The sequence below is a fragment of the Stigmatopora argus genome, chromosome 7, assembly GCF_051989625.1.
Source record: "Stigmatopora argus isolate UIUO_Sarg chromosome 7, RoL_Sarg_1.0, whole genome shotgun sequence".
NCBI classification, from domain to species: Eukaryota; Metazoa; Chordata; class Actinopteri; order Syngnathiformes; family Syngnathidae; genus Stigmatopora; species Stigmatopora argus.
This window is the reverse complement of record NC_135393.1, coordinates 5460023-5479093: the sequence shown is the minus strand read 5'-3', so window position 1 is coordinate 5479093 and position 19071 is coordinate 5460023. Positions and strand designations below refer to the sequence as shown.

Below are 19071 nucleotides of genomic sequence, written 5' to 3'. Positions count from 1 at the left end.
TAATACAAAAAAAGTAGATTAAAACAGCTCTAGACATAGTATCTCAGTTCTGTCACCGGCGGTTTCCATAATTTAGCTCACAGGTTAGCGAAGAGCCAGACGCACCCATCAAAAGAGCCACATGTGGCCCCGGGACCATAGGTCCCCTACCCCTTTTATAAGTGGATGCAATACGCTACCGTGCATGTAGTCCTTGCAGGTTTAAAAACATCTTTCCATTAGATTGGCTACGACTGGTTTAAAAGCAGCAAAGTGATAGATCTCATTGTTGCACGTAAAGTGCCGATCGCTGATTAAGATGATAACGCACCTGCGCGAACGCCAGTGTGTCTGGCACAATCCTTTGATTGTTATTTTTCTTGAAGTGTTGTTGGGTCACGACCTTTCATCGCTTGCAAAGGCCAATCATAAATCTGCTATTTAGCCGCGCCCACTCAAAGTCGCACCTTTTCTATCAGCTCAATTATATTAGAGCACTTTCAACATACACGACGGGTGCCCGACACTTGCGGGAAATGCTCCCTTTAAGAAAAACACTATGCACTTGCACGTTAGAAGTGTGAATTGGAATGTACCAACAGACAGGGGTGTTTCGGACGGGACCTTTTGATCCATCCAAACATGTTATCTGACCAGTGGCGGGCCGTCAGGGCCTTCAAGGCCTTCTCTGCTGGCCTAAGAAATATCTGAATCATATTATATTTTTTCCATCAATACGTACTTATTATTCCAAATGGTCTGTTAGCTTCCTTTCATTGCTTTTCCCCCTGGTTGCACTGCTTCCAGATGTGTGTTTTCATATTGAAGCATTTAACCAATCACATTTCAGCCATTATTTGTTGCCAGATCAGATCTGCCTCAAAGCCTGCACAATCAGTTCTTGCGGGCTCTGCTGCATTAAACTAGACTGTTGCTTTTGACCAATCAGATTTCGAGTTGGCAACCCCACAATGATTTTTCATAGGCGTTAGCATTTTGCTGGCTGGGACATGTCATTGCTTTCACAAACTATGATTGGCTAGTAGGCGGGCCAAAGCAGTACCGAGGCAGCCGAGATCGCAAACTCCACCCACTATGGCCGACAGAAGCAAAAACAAATAGATTCTGTTTGCTCACAAAGCTATTTTCTAGACGGACTTTTTCAGGAAAAAAATGGACATCATTAAGAAAGGGCGGTCAACTCCGAAGCTAGCAAGCCTGTTACAGCCGGGAAAATGGTGTGTGGGGCACTTTCAGCGCGCTAACTTAGCTCCACAAGCAAATAGTATATTGTTGTGTTGATTTAATGCCATTTTCAAAACGGACTATGCCGGAAATATGACAGGACAGGCTCGACTTTCATCATTAGCTTCGATGGCGATAGGAAAGAAGGAAGAAAGAAAGGAGGATGGATATTGTGTAAAAAGGATTTTTGGTGAGTAAAATTACAAATATGGCTATATTCCTAAATAATATTTCAATTGTGGGCCAAGTTCTGATATCTGAAAAGCTCCAGTGTTTGTATTTAATCACAAAATGCTGCTAGGAAGTGGATTTTACCCCAGTTTAATTTTGGGCGTTTCACCATTGACGTCCATCGCTGTCTTTTCCCGGGAAAAATCACCCCCCTGGCCTGGTTGTAATGTCTCAAAAGCTCCAGTATTTGTATTCAATCAATAAATGATGCTAGGAAGTGGATTTTACCTAATTTTAGTATTTTAGTGCATTTTTTGTCATTTCACGTATGGACGTATCGACGTTCATCGCTGTCTTTTTCCCGGGGAAATGATACTCCGGGCCCGGTTCTGATGTCTAAAAAGCTCCAGTATTTGTATTTAATCAATAAATGCTGTTTTCGGCTGGATTTTACCCCATTTTCGGGCAATGTTTGCCCGTACGCCATTGACGTTCATCGCTGTCTTTGCCCGGGAAAATCACCCCCTGGCCTGGTTTTAATGTCTGAAAAGCTCCAGTATTTGTATTTAATCATGAAATGCTGCTAGGAAGTGGATTTTACCCCATTTTTGTGCATTAATTTATTGATTATTTTTTATGTGTCGCAGCTGTAGCTGCAGTAGAGGTTTTATAGCAATGGAATAGTTTTTGAGGGTTGGATTGATACGTTGAAGGCGCTACCAGAAAATGCACCGCCCGCCACTGTATTTGACCCACACTTGAACCCGGAGTGTCATGTATGTGTGTGTGCACTGTATGGGTTGCAGAAAATCAAATTAACTTTGTTTGACACTACATGTTTTTCTATTCTTAACTATTTGCTGGCACACCAGAAACAGTATCGAGATCTTAAAAGAAGAAGAAAAGGAGCAAATAAAATCTCATTTCATTTTCTGAAGCGCTTTATTCTCATTAGGGTCGCAGGGGGTATCGGGGCCTATCCCAGCTGACAACCATGCACACTCACACCCATACCTAGGTGCAATGTACAGTGTCCAATCAACCTAGCATGCATGTTTTTGGGAATGTGGGAGGAAACCAGAGTACCCACAGGAAGCCCACACAGGCCCAGGGAGGACATGCAAATTCCACACAGGTGGACAGATCCGGGATTTGAACCCTGGACCCCAGAACTGTGAGGCCGACGCGTTAACCAATCGCTCCACCAGGCACCCCAGCAAAAGAAATACTATTTAAAAATGAAATGATTATATTTATCCAAGTGATTATACAACTTTTATTTTTCCCTGACTGGCCAATATAATGCGAATGGAGGACAATTTAAATTACGACTATGCTTTTAAGGTTGGGCGGCCCAGCGGCTGAGTGGTTGGCGCGTGGGTTTTCTCTGGGTACTCCGGTTTCCTCCCACATTCCAAAAAACATGCATAGTAGGCTGATTGGACACTCTAAATTGCCCCTAGGTATGAGTGTGAGTGTGTGTCTCCTTGTGCCCTGCGATTGGCTGGCCACCAATTCAGGGTGTCCCCCCCCCTCTGGCTCGAAGTCAGCTGGGATATGCTCCAGCACCCCCCACGACGCTAGTGAGGATAAAGCGGTTCACAAATAGATAGAATGAGACTCCAGAGGAGAGAGAAAAAAAAATCACACAAAATCTCAGCATCACTTCAAACGTTAAGAATTTATTTCGTACATGACGAAAACAATTTGAATAAAAAACTTTTTTTCAGTATTCTTCGTAAGGCCATCTTGCAAAATACATCAAAACAGTTTCAAGACGTGATCTAACATTAAAACCACAGCAAGCGTACTAATAAGTATGATAAGAACATGCAAATTGTTAAAAACACACAAAAGAGCAAGAAAACACATAGCACAAGTAGACGATTTCAAACGGTTCACAGTCAATTAAATGTCGGATTTCCGTGTTTAAACGGTCTGCCCTTGGTGTACAGTGGCAGGTAGGACTTCTCCACTTTGGGGCAAAAGCGTTTGGTGTGCGCTGTGGCGCCGGTGGCTCCACACAGCGGGCACACGTATCCACGCAGGACGGGGCACAAAACCTCTCCGACGTCGTTCTTCAGCCTGTGAGAAGTGTACACGATCTCCGTCTCTCCGTTGCGCTTACAAAAATTGCAGCACGTGGCCAATGGGTCTTGGAGACCCACTCTCTGATGCTGATGCGACGCAGTCACCCCCCAATGATGCGGGCACCGCGCTCCGAAAGGCGGGTAGGCACGGACAATCTCCGGGCCTACCCACTCGTGTCTACTTGGGTATCCAACGAGCCATCCGACGCACGCGTTTCCCATGCAAACATGTGAGGAAGCATTTGGCGGTGAGGGGCTTCTTTCCGCGTAAATGGGGTGAGAATCCATCGCTGTTTCTCCGTCATGTTGCCAGGTTGGAACTTGGGCGGAGGTGTTCGAATCCATGACTGCCCGGATGACCTCCGACAGTCCCATATAGTCCTTCCACGGCTGAAAAACCTTTCCATCAGATTTCGTCAAGGCCTGCGAGTTATTACAATTACCCCGCGTCATGATTCATCCAAATGCTGCGTCAAATGGTGAATTTGCCCACCGTATCGGCATACAAAAAAAGTTGTGGTCGCGGGGCTTATCTTAAACACGCTTTGAATTGGGTGATATCCCGGAAGATATTTATGGCCCGTGAATGAAAAAAAACAACTAAAGTGGGCGGGGTTTACACTTTTAAAGACTGCATTTTCACTTCAAGAGACAGAATCCTGAATATCACTTTGGGGGGAATCATATATCACACTGGGTTTAGTCATCAGAACACACATTTATTATTCTTATTCAAGTCTAGGCTTCATTTAGCTACTTATGTGGTCTATGTCGTTCTTAAAGATTTTTTTTTTATGAAGGAAGGTTCATTTCAAGTGTATAATTGCAATTTTCACGGTCCTTGCTCCTCTGTTAATTTTTTTAAAATCGTATAAATAAATATCTTAAGTCACCCGGTGGTGTAGTGGTTCGGGGCATGATGTTTTGTTGTTGTTTTTTAAACAAAACAAAAATCCTATGTTTTTAGTCTTGATATGCGGCTGCATCTGAAGAATGTCAATTTCATGTATTATCCATGCATTCTATAACTGCTTTTATTTGAACAGGGACATGTAAATAATTGTTTTTGTTTTTAAACAAATTTCCCTCACATTTGAGTTGTATTATTTTTCTCTGAACGGGGATATATGAATATTATCATCCATGTTTTAAATCTCTTAAAAGCTACAAGGTACAGGACAAGTAAAAAAGAGAAAATATTTATTGCTTTAAGAATACAACCTGTATTTTTTTTTAAACGGCTGCGAGTAGAATATTCTCAAAATGACCAGTTTAAAGATTTAGCTGGCGATGTGTCCCCTCTGTATGTCCCACGTTCCAGTTTGCCCGACCAGTTGGTTCCCTCTTTGGTTCTGAAAACAAGAAATTTAGTATAACAGGGTTCCTATAGGTCCTTAAAAATCATTAATAAAAAAAAATGCGTGTCAATAAGATCTTAAATTGCATTTAAAGTCATGGTAGGCATTAAACTACCGGATAAGATATTTAATGCCGACTGGGATACAATAGGATGCGCCTTAAAACGCACTTAAATTCACCCCATTAATTGAGATTTGAAACAGAATAGATTCGTAATTCTTGGAGCAAAGTGTCCCAGAATAAATTTCACAATATAATTTACAATTTAAATTTCTCAAAATAATGTCTTGTATAAACCGTCTTCAATTCACCCGAAGATTTTTTTTAATATTTAAGTGTTTTTGAAATGTGTTCCCAGTCATACTTTGCTATTGCGCATTTCAGGGGTAAGGAAAACCGTATTGTTGCTCTCTTTTCTTTATATCTTTAATGAGCGGTTTTCTTTATCCGCCTTTGGTAATGTAAAATGGGCAGATTTATTCATTTATTTTTAATCAAAAGTCGCGAAGGCTTTTCGTCGGCAAACTTGATAGCAATTTCTTATACGAAGAACCTCCGTATCACCGAGACACACACACAGAATTATACTGGTGATTAAAAAAAATCATGTTGGTAAGAATGGGTATGTATAAATTAAAAGCAAAATTTCAAACGGATTAAATCCAACAACAACAAAATACACCCAGGCAGTGCTGGAAAAAAACCTTTCCAAAATGTATCCTCATTTAATCATTAAGTAACTGTTTTTGTCCATATCCCGTTTCTTTCTAAAGTGATTTTTATAAAGCAGCCAGTATGATGAGACCACTGAAGGTACAAAAGAAAATTATCGAAATGAAACGTCAGTTATACACAAAAGACAACCATAAAATTTGACTTTCATTGAAAATATCGAGTAAACTGTCTCAAGTCAATTTTTGCGCAAATCAAAAAGCCAACTGTAACACTGTTGTCTATAAAATATAATGGTTACAATATGATTTTCCAATTTAAAAACGAACAAACTAGAAACTCACTTTAAGCAGGCAGGGGTAGCAGATTTAGTCTTTTTTTACGAACGGGTTGTGTGCAGTAGATGAACACAGTATTTTATTAAATTAATGTTGAAATGTCCTACCAGTCTGAATTTGTCTCATTTCCTGAACCGCTTTATCCTCACTAGGGTCGCGGAGGGTGCTGGAGCATATCCCAGCTGACTTCGGGCTGGAGACGGAGGACACCCTGAATTGGTGGCCAGCCAATCACAGGGCACAAGGAGACAAACAACCATTCACGCTCACATTCATACCTAGGGGCAAATTAGAGTCTCCAATCTGCCTTCCATGCATGTTTTTGGAATGTGGGAGGAAACCGGAGTACCCGGAGGAAACCCACACAGGCCCAGGGAGAACATGCAAACTCCACACAGGTGGAGCTACTTGGATTTGAACCCAGGACCGCCACTGTGAGGCCGACGTGCTAACCACTCAAGCCACCAGTCTGAATGGTGAGTATTTTTAGGTGAAATCACTATTGCCTTTTTTTAAGGTGCTATGAGCTAGTTGTCGATTTTAGTGGCCTAAGTGTATTTTCTTTTTGCCCCCTGTGCAAGTTCATTAAACGCCTTTTCAAACCTTGGTTGACACTAATGTCACGATAGAAAAAAGGTGCCAGAATCAAAACAGTACCATTACAATAACGCGGTCAATCAAAACGGACTAAGCCAATTTAAATACTGTAATTTTCTGACTTTATAGTATTTTTAACCTTTGCACAAATCACAAAAACTTAACTCACTACAATTATTATTCATTCATTAGTTTTCCAAACCACTTCTCACAAGGGTCACGGGGGGTGCTGAAGCCTATCCCAGCCAACTATGGGCACCAGGTCGGGGACACCCTGAATTAGTGGGCAGCCAATTGCAGGGCACTCCTTCCTATTAGTCATGCTAATTTAAAATTTTAACTTAAGTTCTCTTCAGTAACATATTTGGAGTATTTCCATCCCACTTTTCAGAAGTTAAAAAAATAAATTTGATAAAATGTATTTTTCAGGGGGAAAAAAACAAATATTTGCTGAACTTCAGCATTTTGACTGCCATTGTTTAGTTATCGTTGGCTTGCATTCAATCTCGTGAGAACCAATAGGACCAGTACCATGGTGTCCAGAAATTTACAAGTAATTGTATTTAACATGTTTGTTTCAATAATCAAAACAGGCACTCCTTCTTTCATCTTGACATTGTTTTGCTTGTTGCTGAGGAATCCTTTAACATTGTGCTAGTGTGAAAAGAAAAAAGTTGTAAAGTCATCATTACTCTACTCACTTGCAGTTGTTGTATGGCAGTCTGAGGGTAGCGTATAGCTCAGGAGTGCTGGGTGATATATTTTGTTCTTTTCCTAAATGGCATCCTGAAACAGTCTCCGGGCTGGACTCGGTAGACACACAACCAGATATGTTTGAAGACCCTGGACCTAAGAGATCCGAATGTAAAAATGTTTTTAGAATTTTATCCCAATCTTATTACCATAAAAAGTATTAAACCAAAATGGGAAGCATATTTTAGGACTTTAACTACAAACCTTATTTTCCGGACTGTATGTCATACTTTTTCGTCATAGTTTGGCTGGGCCTGCAACTAATACTCAGGTGCGACTTAAGGATGGATTTTCTTTTCTCTCTGACCACAACAACATTTTTACATATAAAGTACATCTCGACTTACGGAATTTTGAAGTTCCGAACCCAATTAATTTCGTAAGTAATGGTACGACTGTAAATTATTTAGCCGCCGCGACTTATAGCCCGGAAAAATACTGTATATGATTTTAATATAGCATTAGAAGTTAGAGGCTATTTTAAAATTGAGTGCTTGAGAATATGACCTGTGAAAAGTTAAAAATGCATCTTTCACAACAAGCCACTTACAGTAACTACACTACTTGATGCCAGGTGTTGGAACCTCCCAGTTAGTGTGTAAATAATATTTTTACACTTAAAGGACACATTTTTGTAGTGCATTAAATGGAGTAAGAATAATGCAAGAGTGAGATTTTTATCTTACTGAGAAGGGTGCAGTCAGTGTTGTAGCTTGCTGCTCTGTCAGTATAAGATTGAGAGTCCTGCAGAAATTGGTCCTTCAATAGAGACCCTTTCTGATTTTCAAAGTCACGACGCTGTTGAAACAGAAATCAGAATTTCAAGGAAATGAACAACATTTTTACCAATTTGAACATTCTCACCTCATGACTTAATCTTATGGCAGCATCAGTGAAGGACTTCCTCTCCATTTCAAAAGTCCGTTTCTTATTTTGGAGGTCTGCCCAATGCATTTGGAGACGCTCCCATTCTTCCAAAAAGTAGGAATCCGCAAGCTCTGAGGGAATAGGTGACACAAGACTGTCCTGCAAAAAGAATACTATTTAATAGCAATAATAACAATCTGTATTTGTGATACTATACAAGTACCAACATCATTGAGACCTGCAGTATTTGCTGTTGTAGTTTGACAATTTGTTGACTCTCTTTCAGTTCTGTTTCGAGCTGGGCCAAGAGTTTGTCATGGTCAGTGCCATCGCCAATATGTTCTGCACACAAACAGCTGTTTAATTTTTCTAAAACTCATGGAAAAGCACACTTATTTCATTCACTTTCATACAAAATAATTCTTGCTCTTGTTCCATCCAAAGACATTTAAGACTTTAAATGTTGTCCAGCGCTTTTACCTTGGCTGCCAAGTTCATCCAGCTTTTGCTGAACACGTTTCCAACTCTTAACCACGCCACCTGTGACGTGGTTACCAAGCATGTCCTCAGTTTCAGTGAATCTTTGCTCTGTGTTTGGGGATCTACCCAAAACACCCTCAGAGTTTGACAAGGTCTTAAAAAACAGCAAAAAATATAATATTCATTTAATATTAAATTTATCCAGACACATTTCAATTTTCTGTGTTTTGGCTGGCGTAATATCAGTAATAACCACAAGTATTTTCAAATTATTTCTAGTACAATACAATCAATGTATGGTTCACTAAAGAGAGGGAACCACGATCTAATTATCAGATAAGCTGCCAACTGAAATAGGTCAGTTTTGGTACTAGACCATATTTCTGTTTTGGGGAGAAGACTCAAGTTAGGAAAATTTGCAATATTTGAAACTCCGATTTTAAGACGACTGACACTTTTCAGTCTTAATTCAATGCAAAAAAAACATTGTCTTATATCCGGATCAATACGGTAACACCCTTCCTTGCTCATATTGGTTATTTTGAGCAGTGTCTGGTGAAACATGATGGATGGCCAGTGGTTGTTTTAATAAACCTCATCAAAATCCGTGTTATTGGCTTAAAGATTTAATTGATTAAAAAAAACATCCCTGTCTATTTTGACAAAACAAACATTGACTCGACAAAAAGCCTAATTTTCATCATACTCAAAAACTGCGTATAACGAAATTGGTAAATTTCCTTACTTCCTCCATGTCAATTCGAATGGCATGTAATAGGGTAGTAAGGCTATGTCGGAGCTTCATTGCTTCCCGTAGCTCCGCTTCTCTGCGCTCCAGCATTAAACGAAGCGCTGCTTCCTCTTGCCTGGCCCAAGGACAAAAGAAACAACCAGTTTTAATCAAATATTACTCGGGTAAAATTTGTCAAGACTAAAGTTTACTTTGCAGTGGACCGGAATGACTTGAATGACGTCGCATTTTTGCCCCGGCCCCCAGGTGGAAAGTTCAGAACTTCAATAGCTTTAGAGAAAATGATAAAAGAATATTGGACATACAGCCATCAAGCTGCAATAAAACTTTCACTAACTGACTGGGTCCTCTCTCTTTGATTTTGTCAGACAATTGAGTAAATCGCTCTTTCATTCTGTTGCTTTGCTTCTCTCTGCGTTTCAGCTCTGCTTCATACTGGTTGATCCTCAGCTGCAAACGGCTGTTCTGGGGAAATTGAAAAATAAAAAGTCTACATCTTTATCTGTAAGTACAGTGTTCCAATGTGTAGCCCTCAAGCATGCAACTAACTTTGGCCCGTTCACTTTTCAGCATGTCATGAAGTCTAGCGACCTGCTCATCCATTTCCTTCAGTTGCTCCTGTAGGTTAAGATTTTTCCAAATGAGACCGAAACATTTCACCAGCCCAGCCCAATACGGTACTATAATTGTACGCACCCTGAGTGAATCGGTTTGATCGCTGCTTTCCCAGAAGGAGACGGTGCTGGTTGGGATTTTGCTAAGAAGCTTCTGGTCAATGTCTTTGTAGTCTGAAGAATTGCCAGAATACAAAGGTAACTTTCCATTTCATTGCAAGAGAGTACTTAACTCCCAGGAAATTAGTAGCCACGATTGTCACCTAAGTAACCAACTACCCATGTGCATGTATAAACAATATAGTGGAGGTGGAACATAAACAATGTATACACCCTTGGTCAAAGGTTTTGAGACTTCCTCATTCACCCGAATAGTGGAAAGAATTTATGAACGAGGGTGTAGTGTGTCTCAATTTGATGTCGGAAGTCAAATGGAACAGTTTTAGGCTTGGGTGATTTATTTCATTTTTATATTAGGACAACGGGTGAGTTTATGACCAAGGGTTTAGGGCTGGGGTGTCAAACTCGGGTTGGTTCGCGGGCCGCATTAACGTCAACTCCATTTCATGTGGGCCGGACCATTTTAGATCTAATATTTAGATATTAAAAAAATAAAAAGGAAATTGGATTAAAATAACTGGATCAAAAGCCCTAAATAGTCAGTTTTTATAGATCTAATATATTTAGATTTTTATTTTTTTTAAAAATTTGATTAAAAGAACTGGATCAAAAGCCCTAAATAGTCAGTTTTTATAGATCTAATATATTTAGATTTTTTTTTAATTGGATTAAAAGAACTGGATCAAAAGCCCTAAATAGTCAGTTTTTATAGATCTAAAACAATGTTTATTTGAGCTTTTTTTCTTAGTATGAGAAAATTTCTTTTAATCATCTTTTTCATTTCAAATGGAAACAATATTTTTTAATTATATGTTGAATATTAAAGTGGAGAATGGAAAATATCTACATATTTATTTTTAGATTTTACAAAATGCTTTTTGAACTAAAAACACAAAAGAAAAAAATGGATTAAAAAATTGAAATGATTGATTTTAAAAAGGGGAAAAATCAGGAAATGTAACGTACATCTATAACCATTTGAATTTGATCCTAAAACAGAAAGTCGGCACTCATGATTTACTTTCTCGGGCCGCACAAAATGATGCGCCGGGCCAGATTTGGCCCCCGGGCCGCCACTTTGACACCTGTGGTTTAGGGTGTCTCAATTTGATGTCGGTAGTCAAATGGAACAGTTTTAGGCTTGGGTGATTTATTTCATTTTTATATTAGGACAACGGGTGAGTTTTTCCCCCTGCGAAATTATAAAGAGAATATGGCTTGAAAATGCATGTTTCGTGCAACAAACATGAGTTGAGAACTCTGTGGGTAAATGTGAACATTTATTCGTAAAAGCAACAGAATTGTTAGGGACTGCAAGCATTCGTCATCACAGCAATCACCACAATATTATAAAAGACTGACAGAAGAAATAACATCTCCAAGTATTTTAACATCCAAAAGGTGCCAAGTTCACCTCCATTTAGTTATTTATTCATCCAAACAACAAAATGCATGAATAGCATGGCATATTTGCAAAAGTTTGGTATTACCTCGTCTCCAATAATGTAATCGTTTTTGATTTGTCAAATTCTTTCAGTTATAAATTGCTCTGGTTGTTTCACATTTGAAGTGTTCAATGCAGACAAGTCGCAGCTCCTTCCAAATTAATTGAAGAATTTATTTTAAACTAAACTTTTTAGTTTATCAATTTAGACCAGAGTTGATAAAAGGATATTTCAAATGTTTTAGTGTTAGCCATTCTTGGATGGTTTATGGCTCATTTTGTTCCAAAACACATTTTATTCACCCCCAAAAATCTCAGTCAAGTATTTGTATATATTTGTCCACATTGAAATCAGCAGGCCCCAGGCTTACTACTTATAATTAAAAAAAATGGACATAATTACCTGAAAACTCTTGCTTTTTTCCAGTTCTTTTCTGAGGAAACCTGGAAGCCATCTGGGAGTCACAGTTTGCAAGTCAAATTTGTAATCAGGACAATGACACCTTTGAAATATTTCCCTACATCTGTAAAAGTTATATCAACCAAAAATGACAATGTCAGCATTACTAAAATTAACTGTGATCCCTTGACATTTTGTGTTGTCTTATTTTGAGCAATACAATTCTATTGGGTGAAGTCACACAGGTGAGAGCAGTTGTTCCAATTAGCAGTGAGTGACAAACTAAAGGTTAAAAAAAACACACACATTTTGCTGATTGTTTTCTTTAGTGAAGTAGTGACCAGACAACATTGTAAATGCAAAAATGACTACACAGACATTGATTTACCAATTCACATATTTACATATTATATACAGGGTGACCGATTGGTTAGTGGGTCGGGCTCACAGTTCTGGGGTCGAGGGTTTGATCCCTGATCGGTCCTCACTGTGTGGAGTTTGCATGTTCTATCCGGCTTGCATGGGTTTTCTCCAGGTACTCCAGTTTCCTCTCACATCCTAAAAACATGCAGCGGGGGCTGTTTAGTATCTCTAAATTGCCACTAGGTACAAGTCTGAGCATGAATGGTTATTCGTCTAATTGTGCCCTGCGATTGGCTGGCCACCGATTCAGGTTGTCCCCCACCTGGTGCCTGTAGTTAGCTTGGAATGGCTCCAGCACCCCCTCGTGACTCTTTTGAGGATAGACTGTTCAGAAAATGAATGAATGAATGTTATATATACATATATGGGCGGCCCGGTGACCGAGTGGTTATCACGTCGGCCTAATAGTTCTGAGATTAAGGGTTCAATCTCAGGTCCAGACCTTCCTGAGTGGAGTTTGCATGCTCTCCCCAGGCTTGCGTGTTTTTTTCTCCAGGTATTTCGGTTTCCTTCCACATGCCCAAAACATCATTGGTAGGCTGGTTGACTCAAAATTTTACTACTAACATAAGGCGCACTTACAAGTCTTAACGTTTTCCCCAAAGTGAACGGGTGGGTGCACTAAATTCAGGATTCTGTAGATGTCGCTGTATGACGCTGATCGCTTGACTGTCTGTGTACATTGGTTGCTGACGCGCTATATTTATATATAGTGAAAAGGCTTGTGCATATCATGCTCAAACCATGACAACATTAGCAAGGAAGGAAAATAGGATGGACCTGACCAAAGAAATTGGATGAACTTTAAGATTTACACTACACTGCTTTTTCATTTTAAAAATACTTATTTTGAAATAGTATGTTTTAGAAATCATTACACAACGGTTCAGCCATAACCCTTGTAGTCCTTCTAATCTAAAAGGACATATGGGCCTGCAAGTATGGCACATGGCAAAGCACATGATTGTTGCTGTGTGTACAGCTCAACACAATGAGCTTTTCTTAATTCCCTTGATGGGAGTTTGCGTCATTTATTGTGAACAGCAAAGACAAATTATTGCCATAATATCTATTATAAGGTCATTTACAGTACATCTCATCTCTCATTTTCTTAAAACGCTTTATCCTCATTAGGGTTGTGGGGGGTGCTGGAGCCTATCCCAGCTGACTCCGGGGTAGCTAGATTTGGCATACCGTCTTTTGTCTTTCCCAAAACCAAATCAGTCGCCTCTCCCAGTCAAAACTTGTTTTACTGTTCCTTGGGGCGGTAACTAGTGATTTTATACCAAATATAGTAACTTGCTCCATAAAAGGTCAAAGGTCTTAAGGGTCAACTTCTGAATAGCTGACCCCTGTCTATCAAAGGGTTAACTGCCATTGACATTAATAGACGCACAGTCCGTTTGAATTGAATTCTCATCTCATTTTCTAAATCACTTCATCCTCATTAGAGTCACGGGGGGCCCACTCCAGGCCAGAGGCTGGGGACACCCTTAATGGGTGGCCAGCCGATCGCAGGGCGCAAGGAGACGGACAACCATACACACTCACATCCATAACTAGGGGCAATTTAGAGTCTCCAATCAGCCTACCATGCATGTCTTGGAAATGTGGGAGGAAACCGGAGTACCCGGAGAAAACCCACACAAGCCCGGGGAGAACATGCACACTCCAAAAAGGTGGATTTGAACCCAGGACCCCAGAGTTGTGAGGCCGCCGACGCGCTAACCACTCGCTCCACTGGGCCGCCCTCATTTACAGTACATGCATTACAATATATACTTTAGGTTGGGAATGAAAGACAGAATAATTACCAATGATGCTCAGAAATCAATTGTCAGTTTATGAAAAAGAAATTTAATTTCTAAAAATTGTGTCAATAATAGCAAAGATAAGAATGACAGAAGGTAACAGTAGTAAAGGATTTGGTTGTACTTCATATAATTCCATTTGGGAAAACATGTCATACAACAGGTCTCTTTTTTGGCTATACAGATTTATAAAGTGATATCCAATAATTTGCTAATCAGATTGCATAAGGCGTGTCTTAGACATAACAGAGTACAAACTACAAGCAACACAAGCATCTTCCAACACATTTACAGTAGATCTGTACCATGAGAACATAGCCAATGGCCATTGCTATAAATATCTGAAACATGGATCACAACTCATAAAATACAGAGCTGGGCGATTATGCAACAAATAATAATCATGATTACCATTTACTTTTTAAAATTGATATTTCAATCACAATTTACTGATTTCAAACAGTACCATTTTTTTCAACTACCAAACGTCAACTATAAATAAAACTTCAAAACGTTCCCAGGTGACTCAAGTCAACCCTACCTTATTCGCCAAAGGTTGTCCTTGCTGTTTCACTATAAATCACTTGCTCAATGTATTATTTGTCCTCATACTTTATGTTCTACTCATCCTACGTTCACAGAAGCATGGTGCATGCATGCAGATACAACTATATAGAGGTTAAAGGGTACAAAAATATCATCACTGAACTTCACAGTGTTTTTTGAGAATAAAGAAAAAAATGCCTGTGAATATTTCTATTGCCTGCCTGTATCTGTTCTTACAGTGTGTTTGTAACAATATTTGTTGCTTGGAAATAAATCGTTTTACATCGTGTGCTGCCGTTAAGATGGTAATTTTCTGGGAGAAATCTAAAACCATGTGTCATATTTAAGTATCCATGTTATCCCTATGGTTGGGTGTTTCATTTTACAATAAACTTCAGATAGAGGGTCCCAAAAAAATTGAATTCTTTGGAGGTTCTGGTATCTGCCAATGTGTATCCAACTCATAAACAGCAGCATTCAGTGTGATTTTCCAAAACTCTTGAGTTCCAAAGACTTTGTAGTGCAGCACATTAGTTGAGTTTCCGCATCTACAATACTTAATATTAAGACCGATAGAGGCCTAGTTTGGAATCATGATTACATTCTGATTAACTGTCCAGCCCTAACCACGAGTACAATTCAATGCTTTGAGTAAGCATGTCTGTCCTCTTTACCAAAATAGCACAGGATTTAAATTAAAATCTGCCTTGATCTATTACACTTAATATTATAATACATTTGGACAGCAATTGTCCAGCAAAGGAAAGAAATACTTCAAATTCATTAGTAACAGTGGTGTGATTTCTTGACCATTTTTGGACTTCACAAGTTTGGTCCAGCATAAGAGTGATTTGTGGATTGTTTTAGCAGACAAATAGACCAACCCCCCCTGTGGAAACCATCCATTCTTCAGTTGAGAAGGGATGTTAGCTGGCAGATCTACAGCAACATTAGGTAAGATTGAAGATGGCCTTAGTTGAATAGATTTAGAAATTCTTCATTGTTGTATCAGGCTGAAAGGGAAAATGAGGACAAGGGTAAAGAGAGAATCAAAAACATTCATAGGCAAACAATTTTTTTTTCCACCGGATGCAAATAGTTAGCTGTGATAGGCTCCAGCACCCCCCACGACCCTTGTGACGATATGCGGTTCAGTAACTGATTATATATTATTTCTGTATTTGTACTAGTAGTTAAAAATGAGTTTTGATCTATAAATTGTTTAACAGGGGTGCCCCGGCGGATGAGTGGTTAGCACATCGGCCTCACAGTGGGGGACCCGGGTTCAAATCCAGGTCGGTCCACCTGTGTGGAGTTTGGATGTTCTCCCGGGCCTGTGTGGGTTTTCTCCGGGTACTCCGGTTTCCTCCCACATTTCAAAGATATGCATGGTAGGCTGATTGGACACTCTAAATTGCCCCTAGGCATGAGTGTGAGCTTGAATGGTTGTTTGTCTCCTTGTGCCTTGCGATTGGCTGGCTACCAATTCAGGGTGTCCCCTGCCTCTGGCCCGAAGTCAGCTGGAATAAGCTCCAGCACCTCCATGACCCTCGTGAGGATAAAGTGGTTCAGAAAATGAAATGACAAGTTGTTTAACAATTACCATAGAACTACGTATACACTGTTCGAATATGAGGTAGTGTCAGGATTATTAGTTTCATATTATTACAGACACTCCTCAACTTACGAACGCAATTGGTTCCGAGCGATTGTTCATAAGTTGAATTTGTTTGTAAGTTGATTTAGTGCTATATTTTGTATTATAATTTATGTTTAAGGCCTATATAAGTATATTGAAGGTTTATATAAGTGCATTTGTATGTTTAAGGCTTGTATAAGTAACACGCATTGGTTTGTACTGAAAAAAAAAACATTTAATAAAATGGAGAGAATATGTACAGTACTGTAGAGAGAGAGATAGATTTATGTATTAGAAACTGGCCAAAAGAAGCGACCTAATGACGATTGCACAGTTTTCTTCTTTTTTTCATCATAAATGATGCAGTAGCACTGTATGGCATCATTCAATTGATTTGCAAACTTTGTGCAACGTTCAATATTTGGGTCCTGCTGCTCGATCTTTCTGTTTATAAATGGTACTGAATGTGCAACGCTCACCACTCTCAGGCGCATCAAGCTTCGTTATTATTGCCACTCGTTTCAAATGAAATGGCTTGCCTCTTCCTTGCAACTCCCTCAATAGAAGCCTTCAGCTTTTTACCAACCATATTCAATATTGGATGCATGAGATATTTAATGATACAAATGAAAAAGGTTCTTTGCACACTGGAGATACATTCATGCACTTCCGCATTGCAACGAAGAAGGTAGATGCTGGGTGAGCTGAGCTCTCACAGCGCCAGGCGTCGGTATTAGCGGCGGAAAGAAGTACTACTCCGAAAAAGACGCGAAATACAAAATTGGACTTGCGAACATTTTTGGACTTAAACGCAATTTGCAGACATGTTCGTATGTACCGTTGTTCGTAAGTTGAATGTTCGTAAGTAGGGGAGCGTCTGTATATATTTGCTTGAAGAATGAAGAATATGCTTTGCTTTACTATTAAACTTTGCTCACAATATATATTTGCTTGCAATAAAGAAAATGCTTTGCTTTAGTGTTAAACTTAGTTAGGTTCACATTATTATTTGTTTGCTTGCAACAAAGTAAATGTTTTGCTCCTGAGAACCTTAGTTAGACTAAACAAAGAGAAGCCAAAACGGCTCGGACTGCTTGGAGTGGACAAAACAAAGAAGATCCAAAACGCCTTGAGCTGCACATGCGTCCACCATTGACTCCACAAGACTTTCATTTGTTTAGACTTTAGACTATTGACGTCTCACTTCTGTTTTCCACCCTTCCCCTGAGAGTTGAGACGTCGATTGTAACTAGGGTCCTTCAATTTAATAAACAACACAAAAAGGCATGTGAGACCAGAACAGAGTTGAGACTTGGCACCAACGTTCTTTCCTTGTAAGTGAAACATTCCAGAAACCTGTTTTTAATTGTGTGTGCATTTGGGGAATGCCTATTGGTGAACCTATCAGGTAGTCCAGTAGGCATTACACAGTGCAATGTTTTATTATGTGTTTTATAATATCACTAGGATTAGGTTGTGCCGAGTTCGACAACCTACCTCAGAAAAGGGAACAAGATTTTGGTGGTCTATAGGGATTATCGCTTGAGGGGACACCGACCAAGAGAGGGTCCTTGGAGGCATTTTGCAGACAGAAGTTTCTCAATTCGGCAGCAGCCTGGGACACCTGCCAGCCACATACGGCGTTAGCATATGGAGAGAAAGCAAAAACGTTGTGTTTAAGTGTAAAAAATAAAAATAACAATAAAAAGAAGAAAACACACAATAACAGCCCCCAGTGTTATTCGCATAAGGGTTGTAACAGTGGACTATCTGTTGTGTGTCAACTACACTGAGTGTTTACGCTCGGCTATAGCGAGTCTTGGTCGCGTAAAATAACTTTGTCACACAGTAAAACTTGAACGTGTCAAGGCGGAACTGGAATGGCAAAAGTTATTCAAGTTTAGTTAGTTGAGCTAAATTGACAAATACAAGGGTGCGAATAGTTTGCTCTCCTTGCTGTAAATTTAGAATGTGGAAGTGTGTTTATTCACTGGATCAACACAGTTTGTCTCCGCCATTCAGCAGTTGCTTAGCTTGTTGCTCTCTTTAGTGCTGTGTCCGTGTCGGCCGCTGGTACCTTGATCCTACGGATGCTGGCCTCCAGCCGGAGCTGCTTTACGGCCCTCTGCGCGATGATTAAGTTGTTGCTGGCGTTGTTATTAGACATGACGATGGCTGTCAGGGGGGAAAAAAGTCAAGAGCTCGGTTGGAGTAGTACACGTCTACCAGGGAGAGGAAATTGGTCCTAAACACTCAAAAGCGATTCCACCAATGGGATCCTTTGCTTCCAAATCGTCCCTCCCAGCAGGGCATTCTAATTGGTTTGTTGCATGTCAATCAAACGCCCCCTGGTGGAAAAAACAGACATGGTGAGTGAGTGCCTCTCAGTGTTGTAAAACCAGCAACAGAGGATTTTATAATAAATCAGGGAGTCCGCGGGCCAACTGTGGCTTGTAAATCATAAAGAAAACATAATATTTGTGCACAAGTAGCTTTGGACATTTGGAGATTTATTTACTTATTTATTACCTGTTTATTTATGTCTACAATGTCTTTTCCTGTGTCTGTGTTCTCCCCTTCTTGTTACTACTCTCATTTTCTGAACCGCTTTATCCTCATTAGGATCGTGGGGGTGCTGGAGCTTATCCCAGCTGTCTCCGGGCCAGAGGCTGGGGACACCCTGAATCGGTGGCCAGCCAATCGCAGGGCACAAGGAGACGGACAAGCGTGCACACTCACATTCATACCTAGGGGCAATTTAAAACACTTAAA

General features: G+C 39.9%; 3 protein-coding genes across 3 annotated transcripts; all 3 read right to left on the bottom strand.

Moving 5' to 3' along the window:
- Positions 1-3057: 3057 nt before the first annotated feature.
- Positions 3058-4068, bottom strand: nanos3 (nanos homolog 3). The gene has a single exon (XM_077605040.1). It carries the CDS (start codon positions 3936-3938, stop codon positions 3300-3302), a length of 639 nt encoding a protein of 212 aa, XP_077461166.1. The 5' UTR covers positions 3939-4068; the 3' UTR covers positions 3058-3299.
- Positions 4069-4668: 600 nt separating this feature from the next.
- Positions 4669-12130, bottom strand: LOC144077358 (afadin- and alpha-actinin-binding protein). The gene is made up of 12 exons (XM_077605039.1): positions 11884-12130; positions 9999-10090; positions 9852-9920; positions 9644-9767; positions 9494-9572; positions 9297-9417; positions 8552-8705; positions 8310-8413; positions 8069-8230; positions 7891-8002; positions 7153-7300; positions 4669-4837 (listed from the first exon to the last, which is right to left on the bottom strand). Exons 1-12 carry the CDS (start codon positions 11933-11935, stop codon positions 4744-4746), a joined length of 1311 nt encoding a protein of 436 aa, XP_077461165.1. The 5' UTR covers positions 11936-12130; the 3' UTR covers positions 4669-4743.
- A 2007-nt stretch (positions 12131-14137) lies between these two features.
- On the bottom strand, positions 14138-18564 carry LOC144077421 (guanine nucleotide-binding protein G(I)/G(S)/G(O) subunit gamma-10). The gene is made up of 3 exons (XM_077605159.1): positions 18377-18564; positions 17797-17923; positions 14138-15673 (listed from the first exon to the last, which is right to left on the bottom strand). Exons 1-2 carry the CDS (start codon positions 18464-18466, stop codon positions 17798-17800), a joined length of 216 nt encoding a protein of 71 aa, XP_077461285.1. The 5' UTR covers positions 18467-18564; the 3' UTR covers positions 14138-15673; position 17797.
- Positions 18565-19071: the final 507 nt, after the last annotated feature.

Excerpts from the sequence above, each read along its gene's own strand:
- nanos3 (XM_077605040.1), bottom strand. The coding sequence starts at position 3,938 with ATGACGCGGGGTAATTGTAATAACTCGCAGGCCTTGACGAAATCTGAT.
- LOC144077421 (XM_077605159.1), bottom strand. The coding sequence starts at position 18,466 with ATGTCTAATAACAACGCCAGCAACAACTTAATCATCGCGCAGAGGGCC. Across the intron at positions 17,924-18,376 it reads CCAGCATCCGTAGGATCAAG|GTGTCCCAGGCTGCTGCCGA; the intron begins GTACCAGCGGCC and ends TGTGGCTGGCAG.
- LOC144077358 (XM_077605039.1), bottom strand. The coding sequence starts at position 11,935 with ATGGCTTCCAGGTTTCCTCAGAAAAGAACTGGAAAAAAGCAAGAGTTT. Across the intron at positions 9,921-9,998 it reads ATCAAACCGATTCACTCAGG|GAGCAACTGAAGGAAATGGA; the intron begins GTGCGTACAATT and ends CTTAACCTACAG. Across the intron at positions 9,768-9,851 it reads TGAAAAGTGAACGGGCCAAA|AACAGCCGTTTGCAGCTGAG; the intron begins GTTAGTTGCATG and ends CAATTTCCCCAG.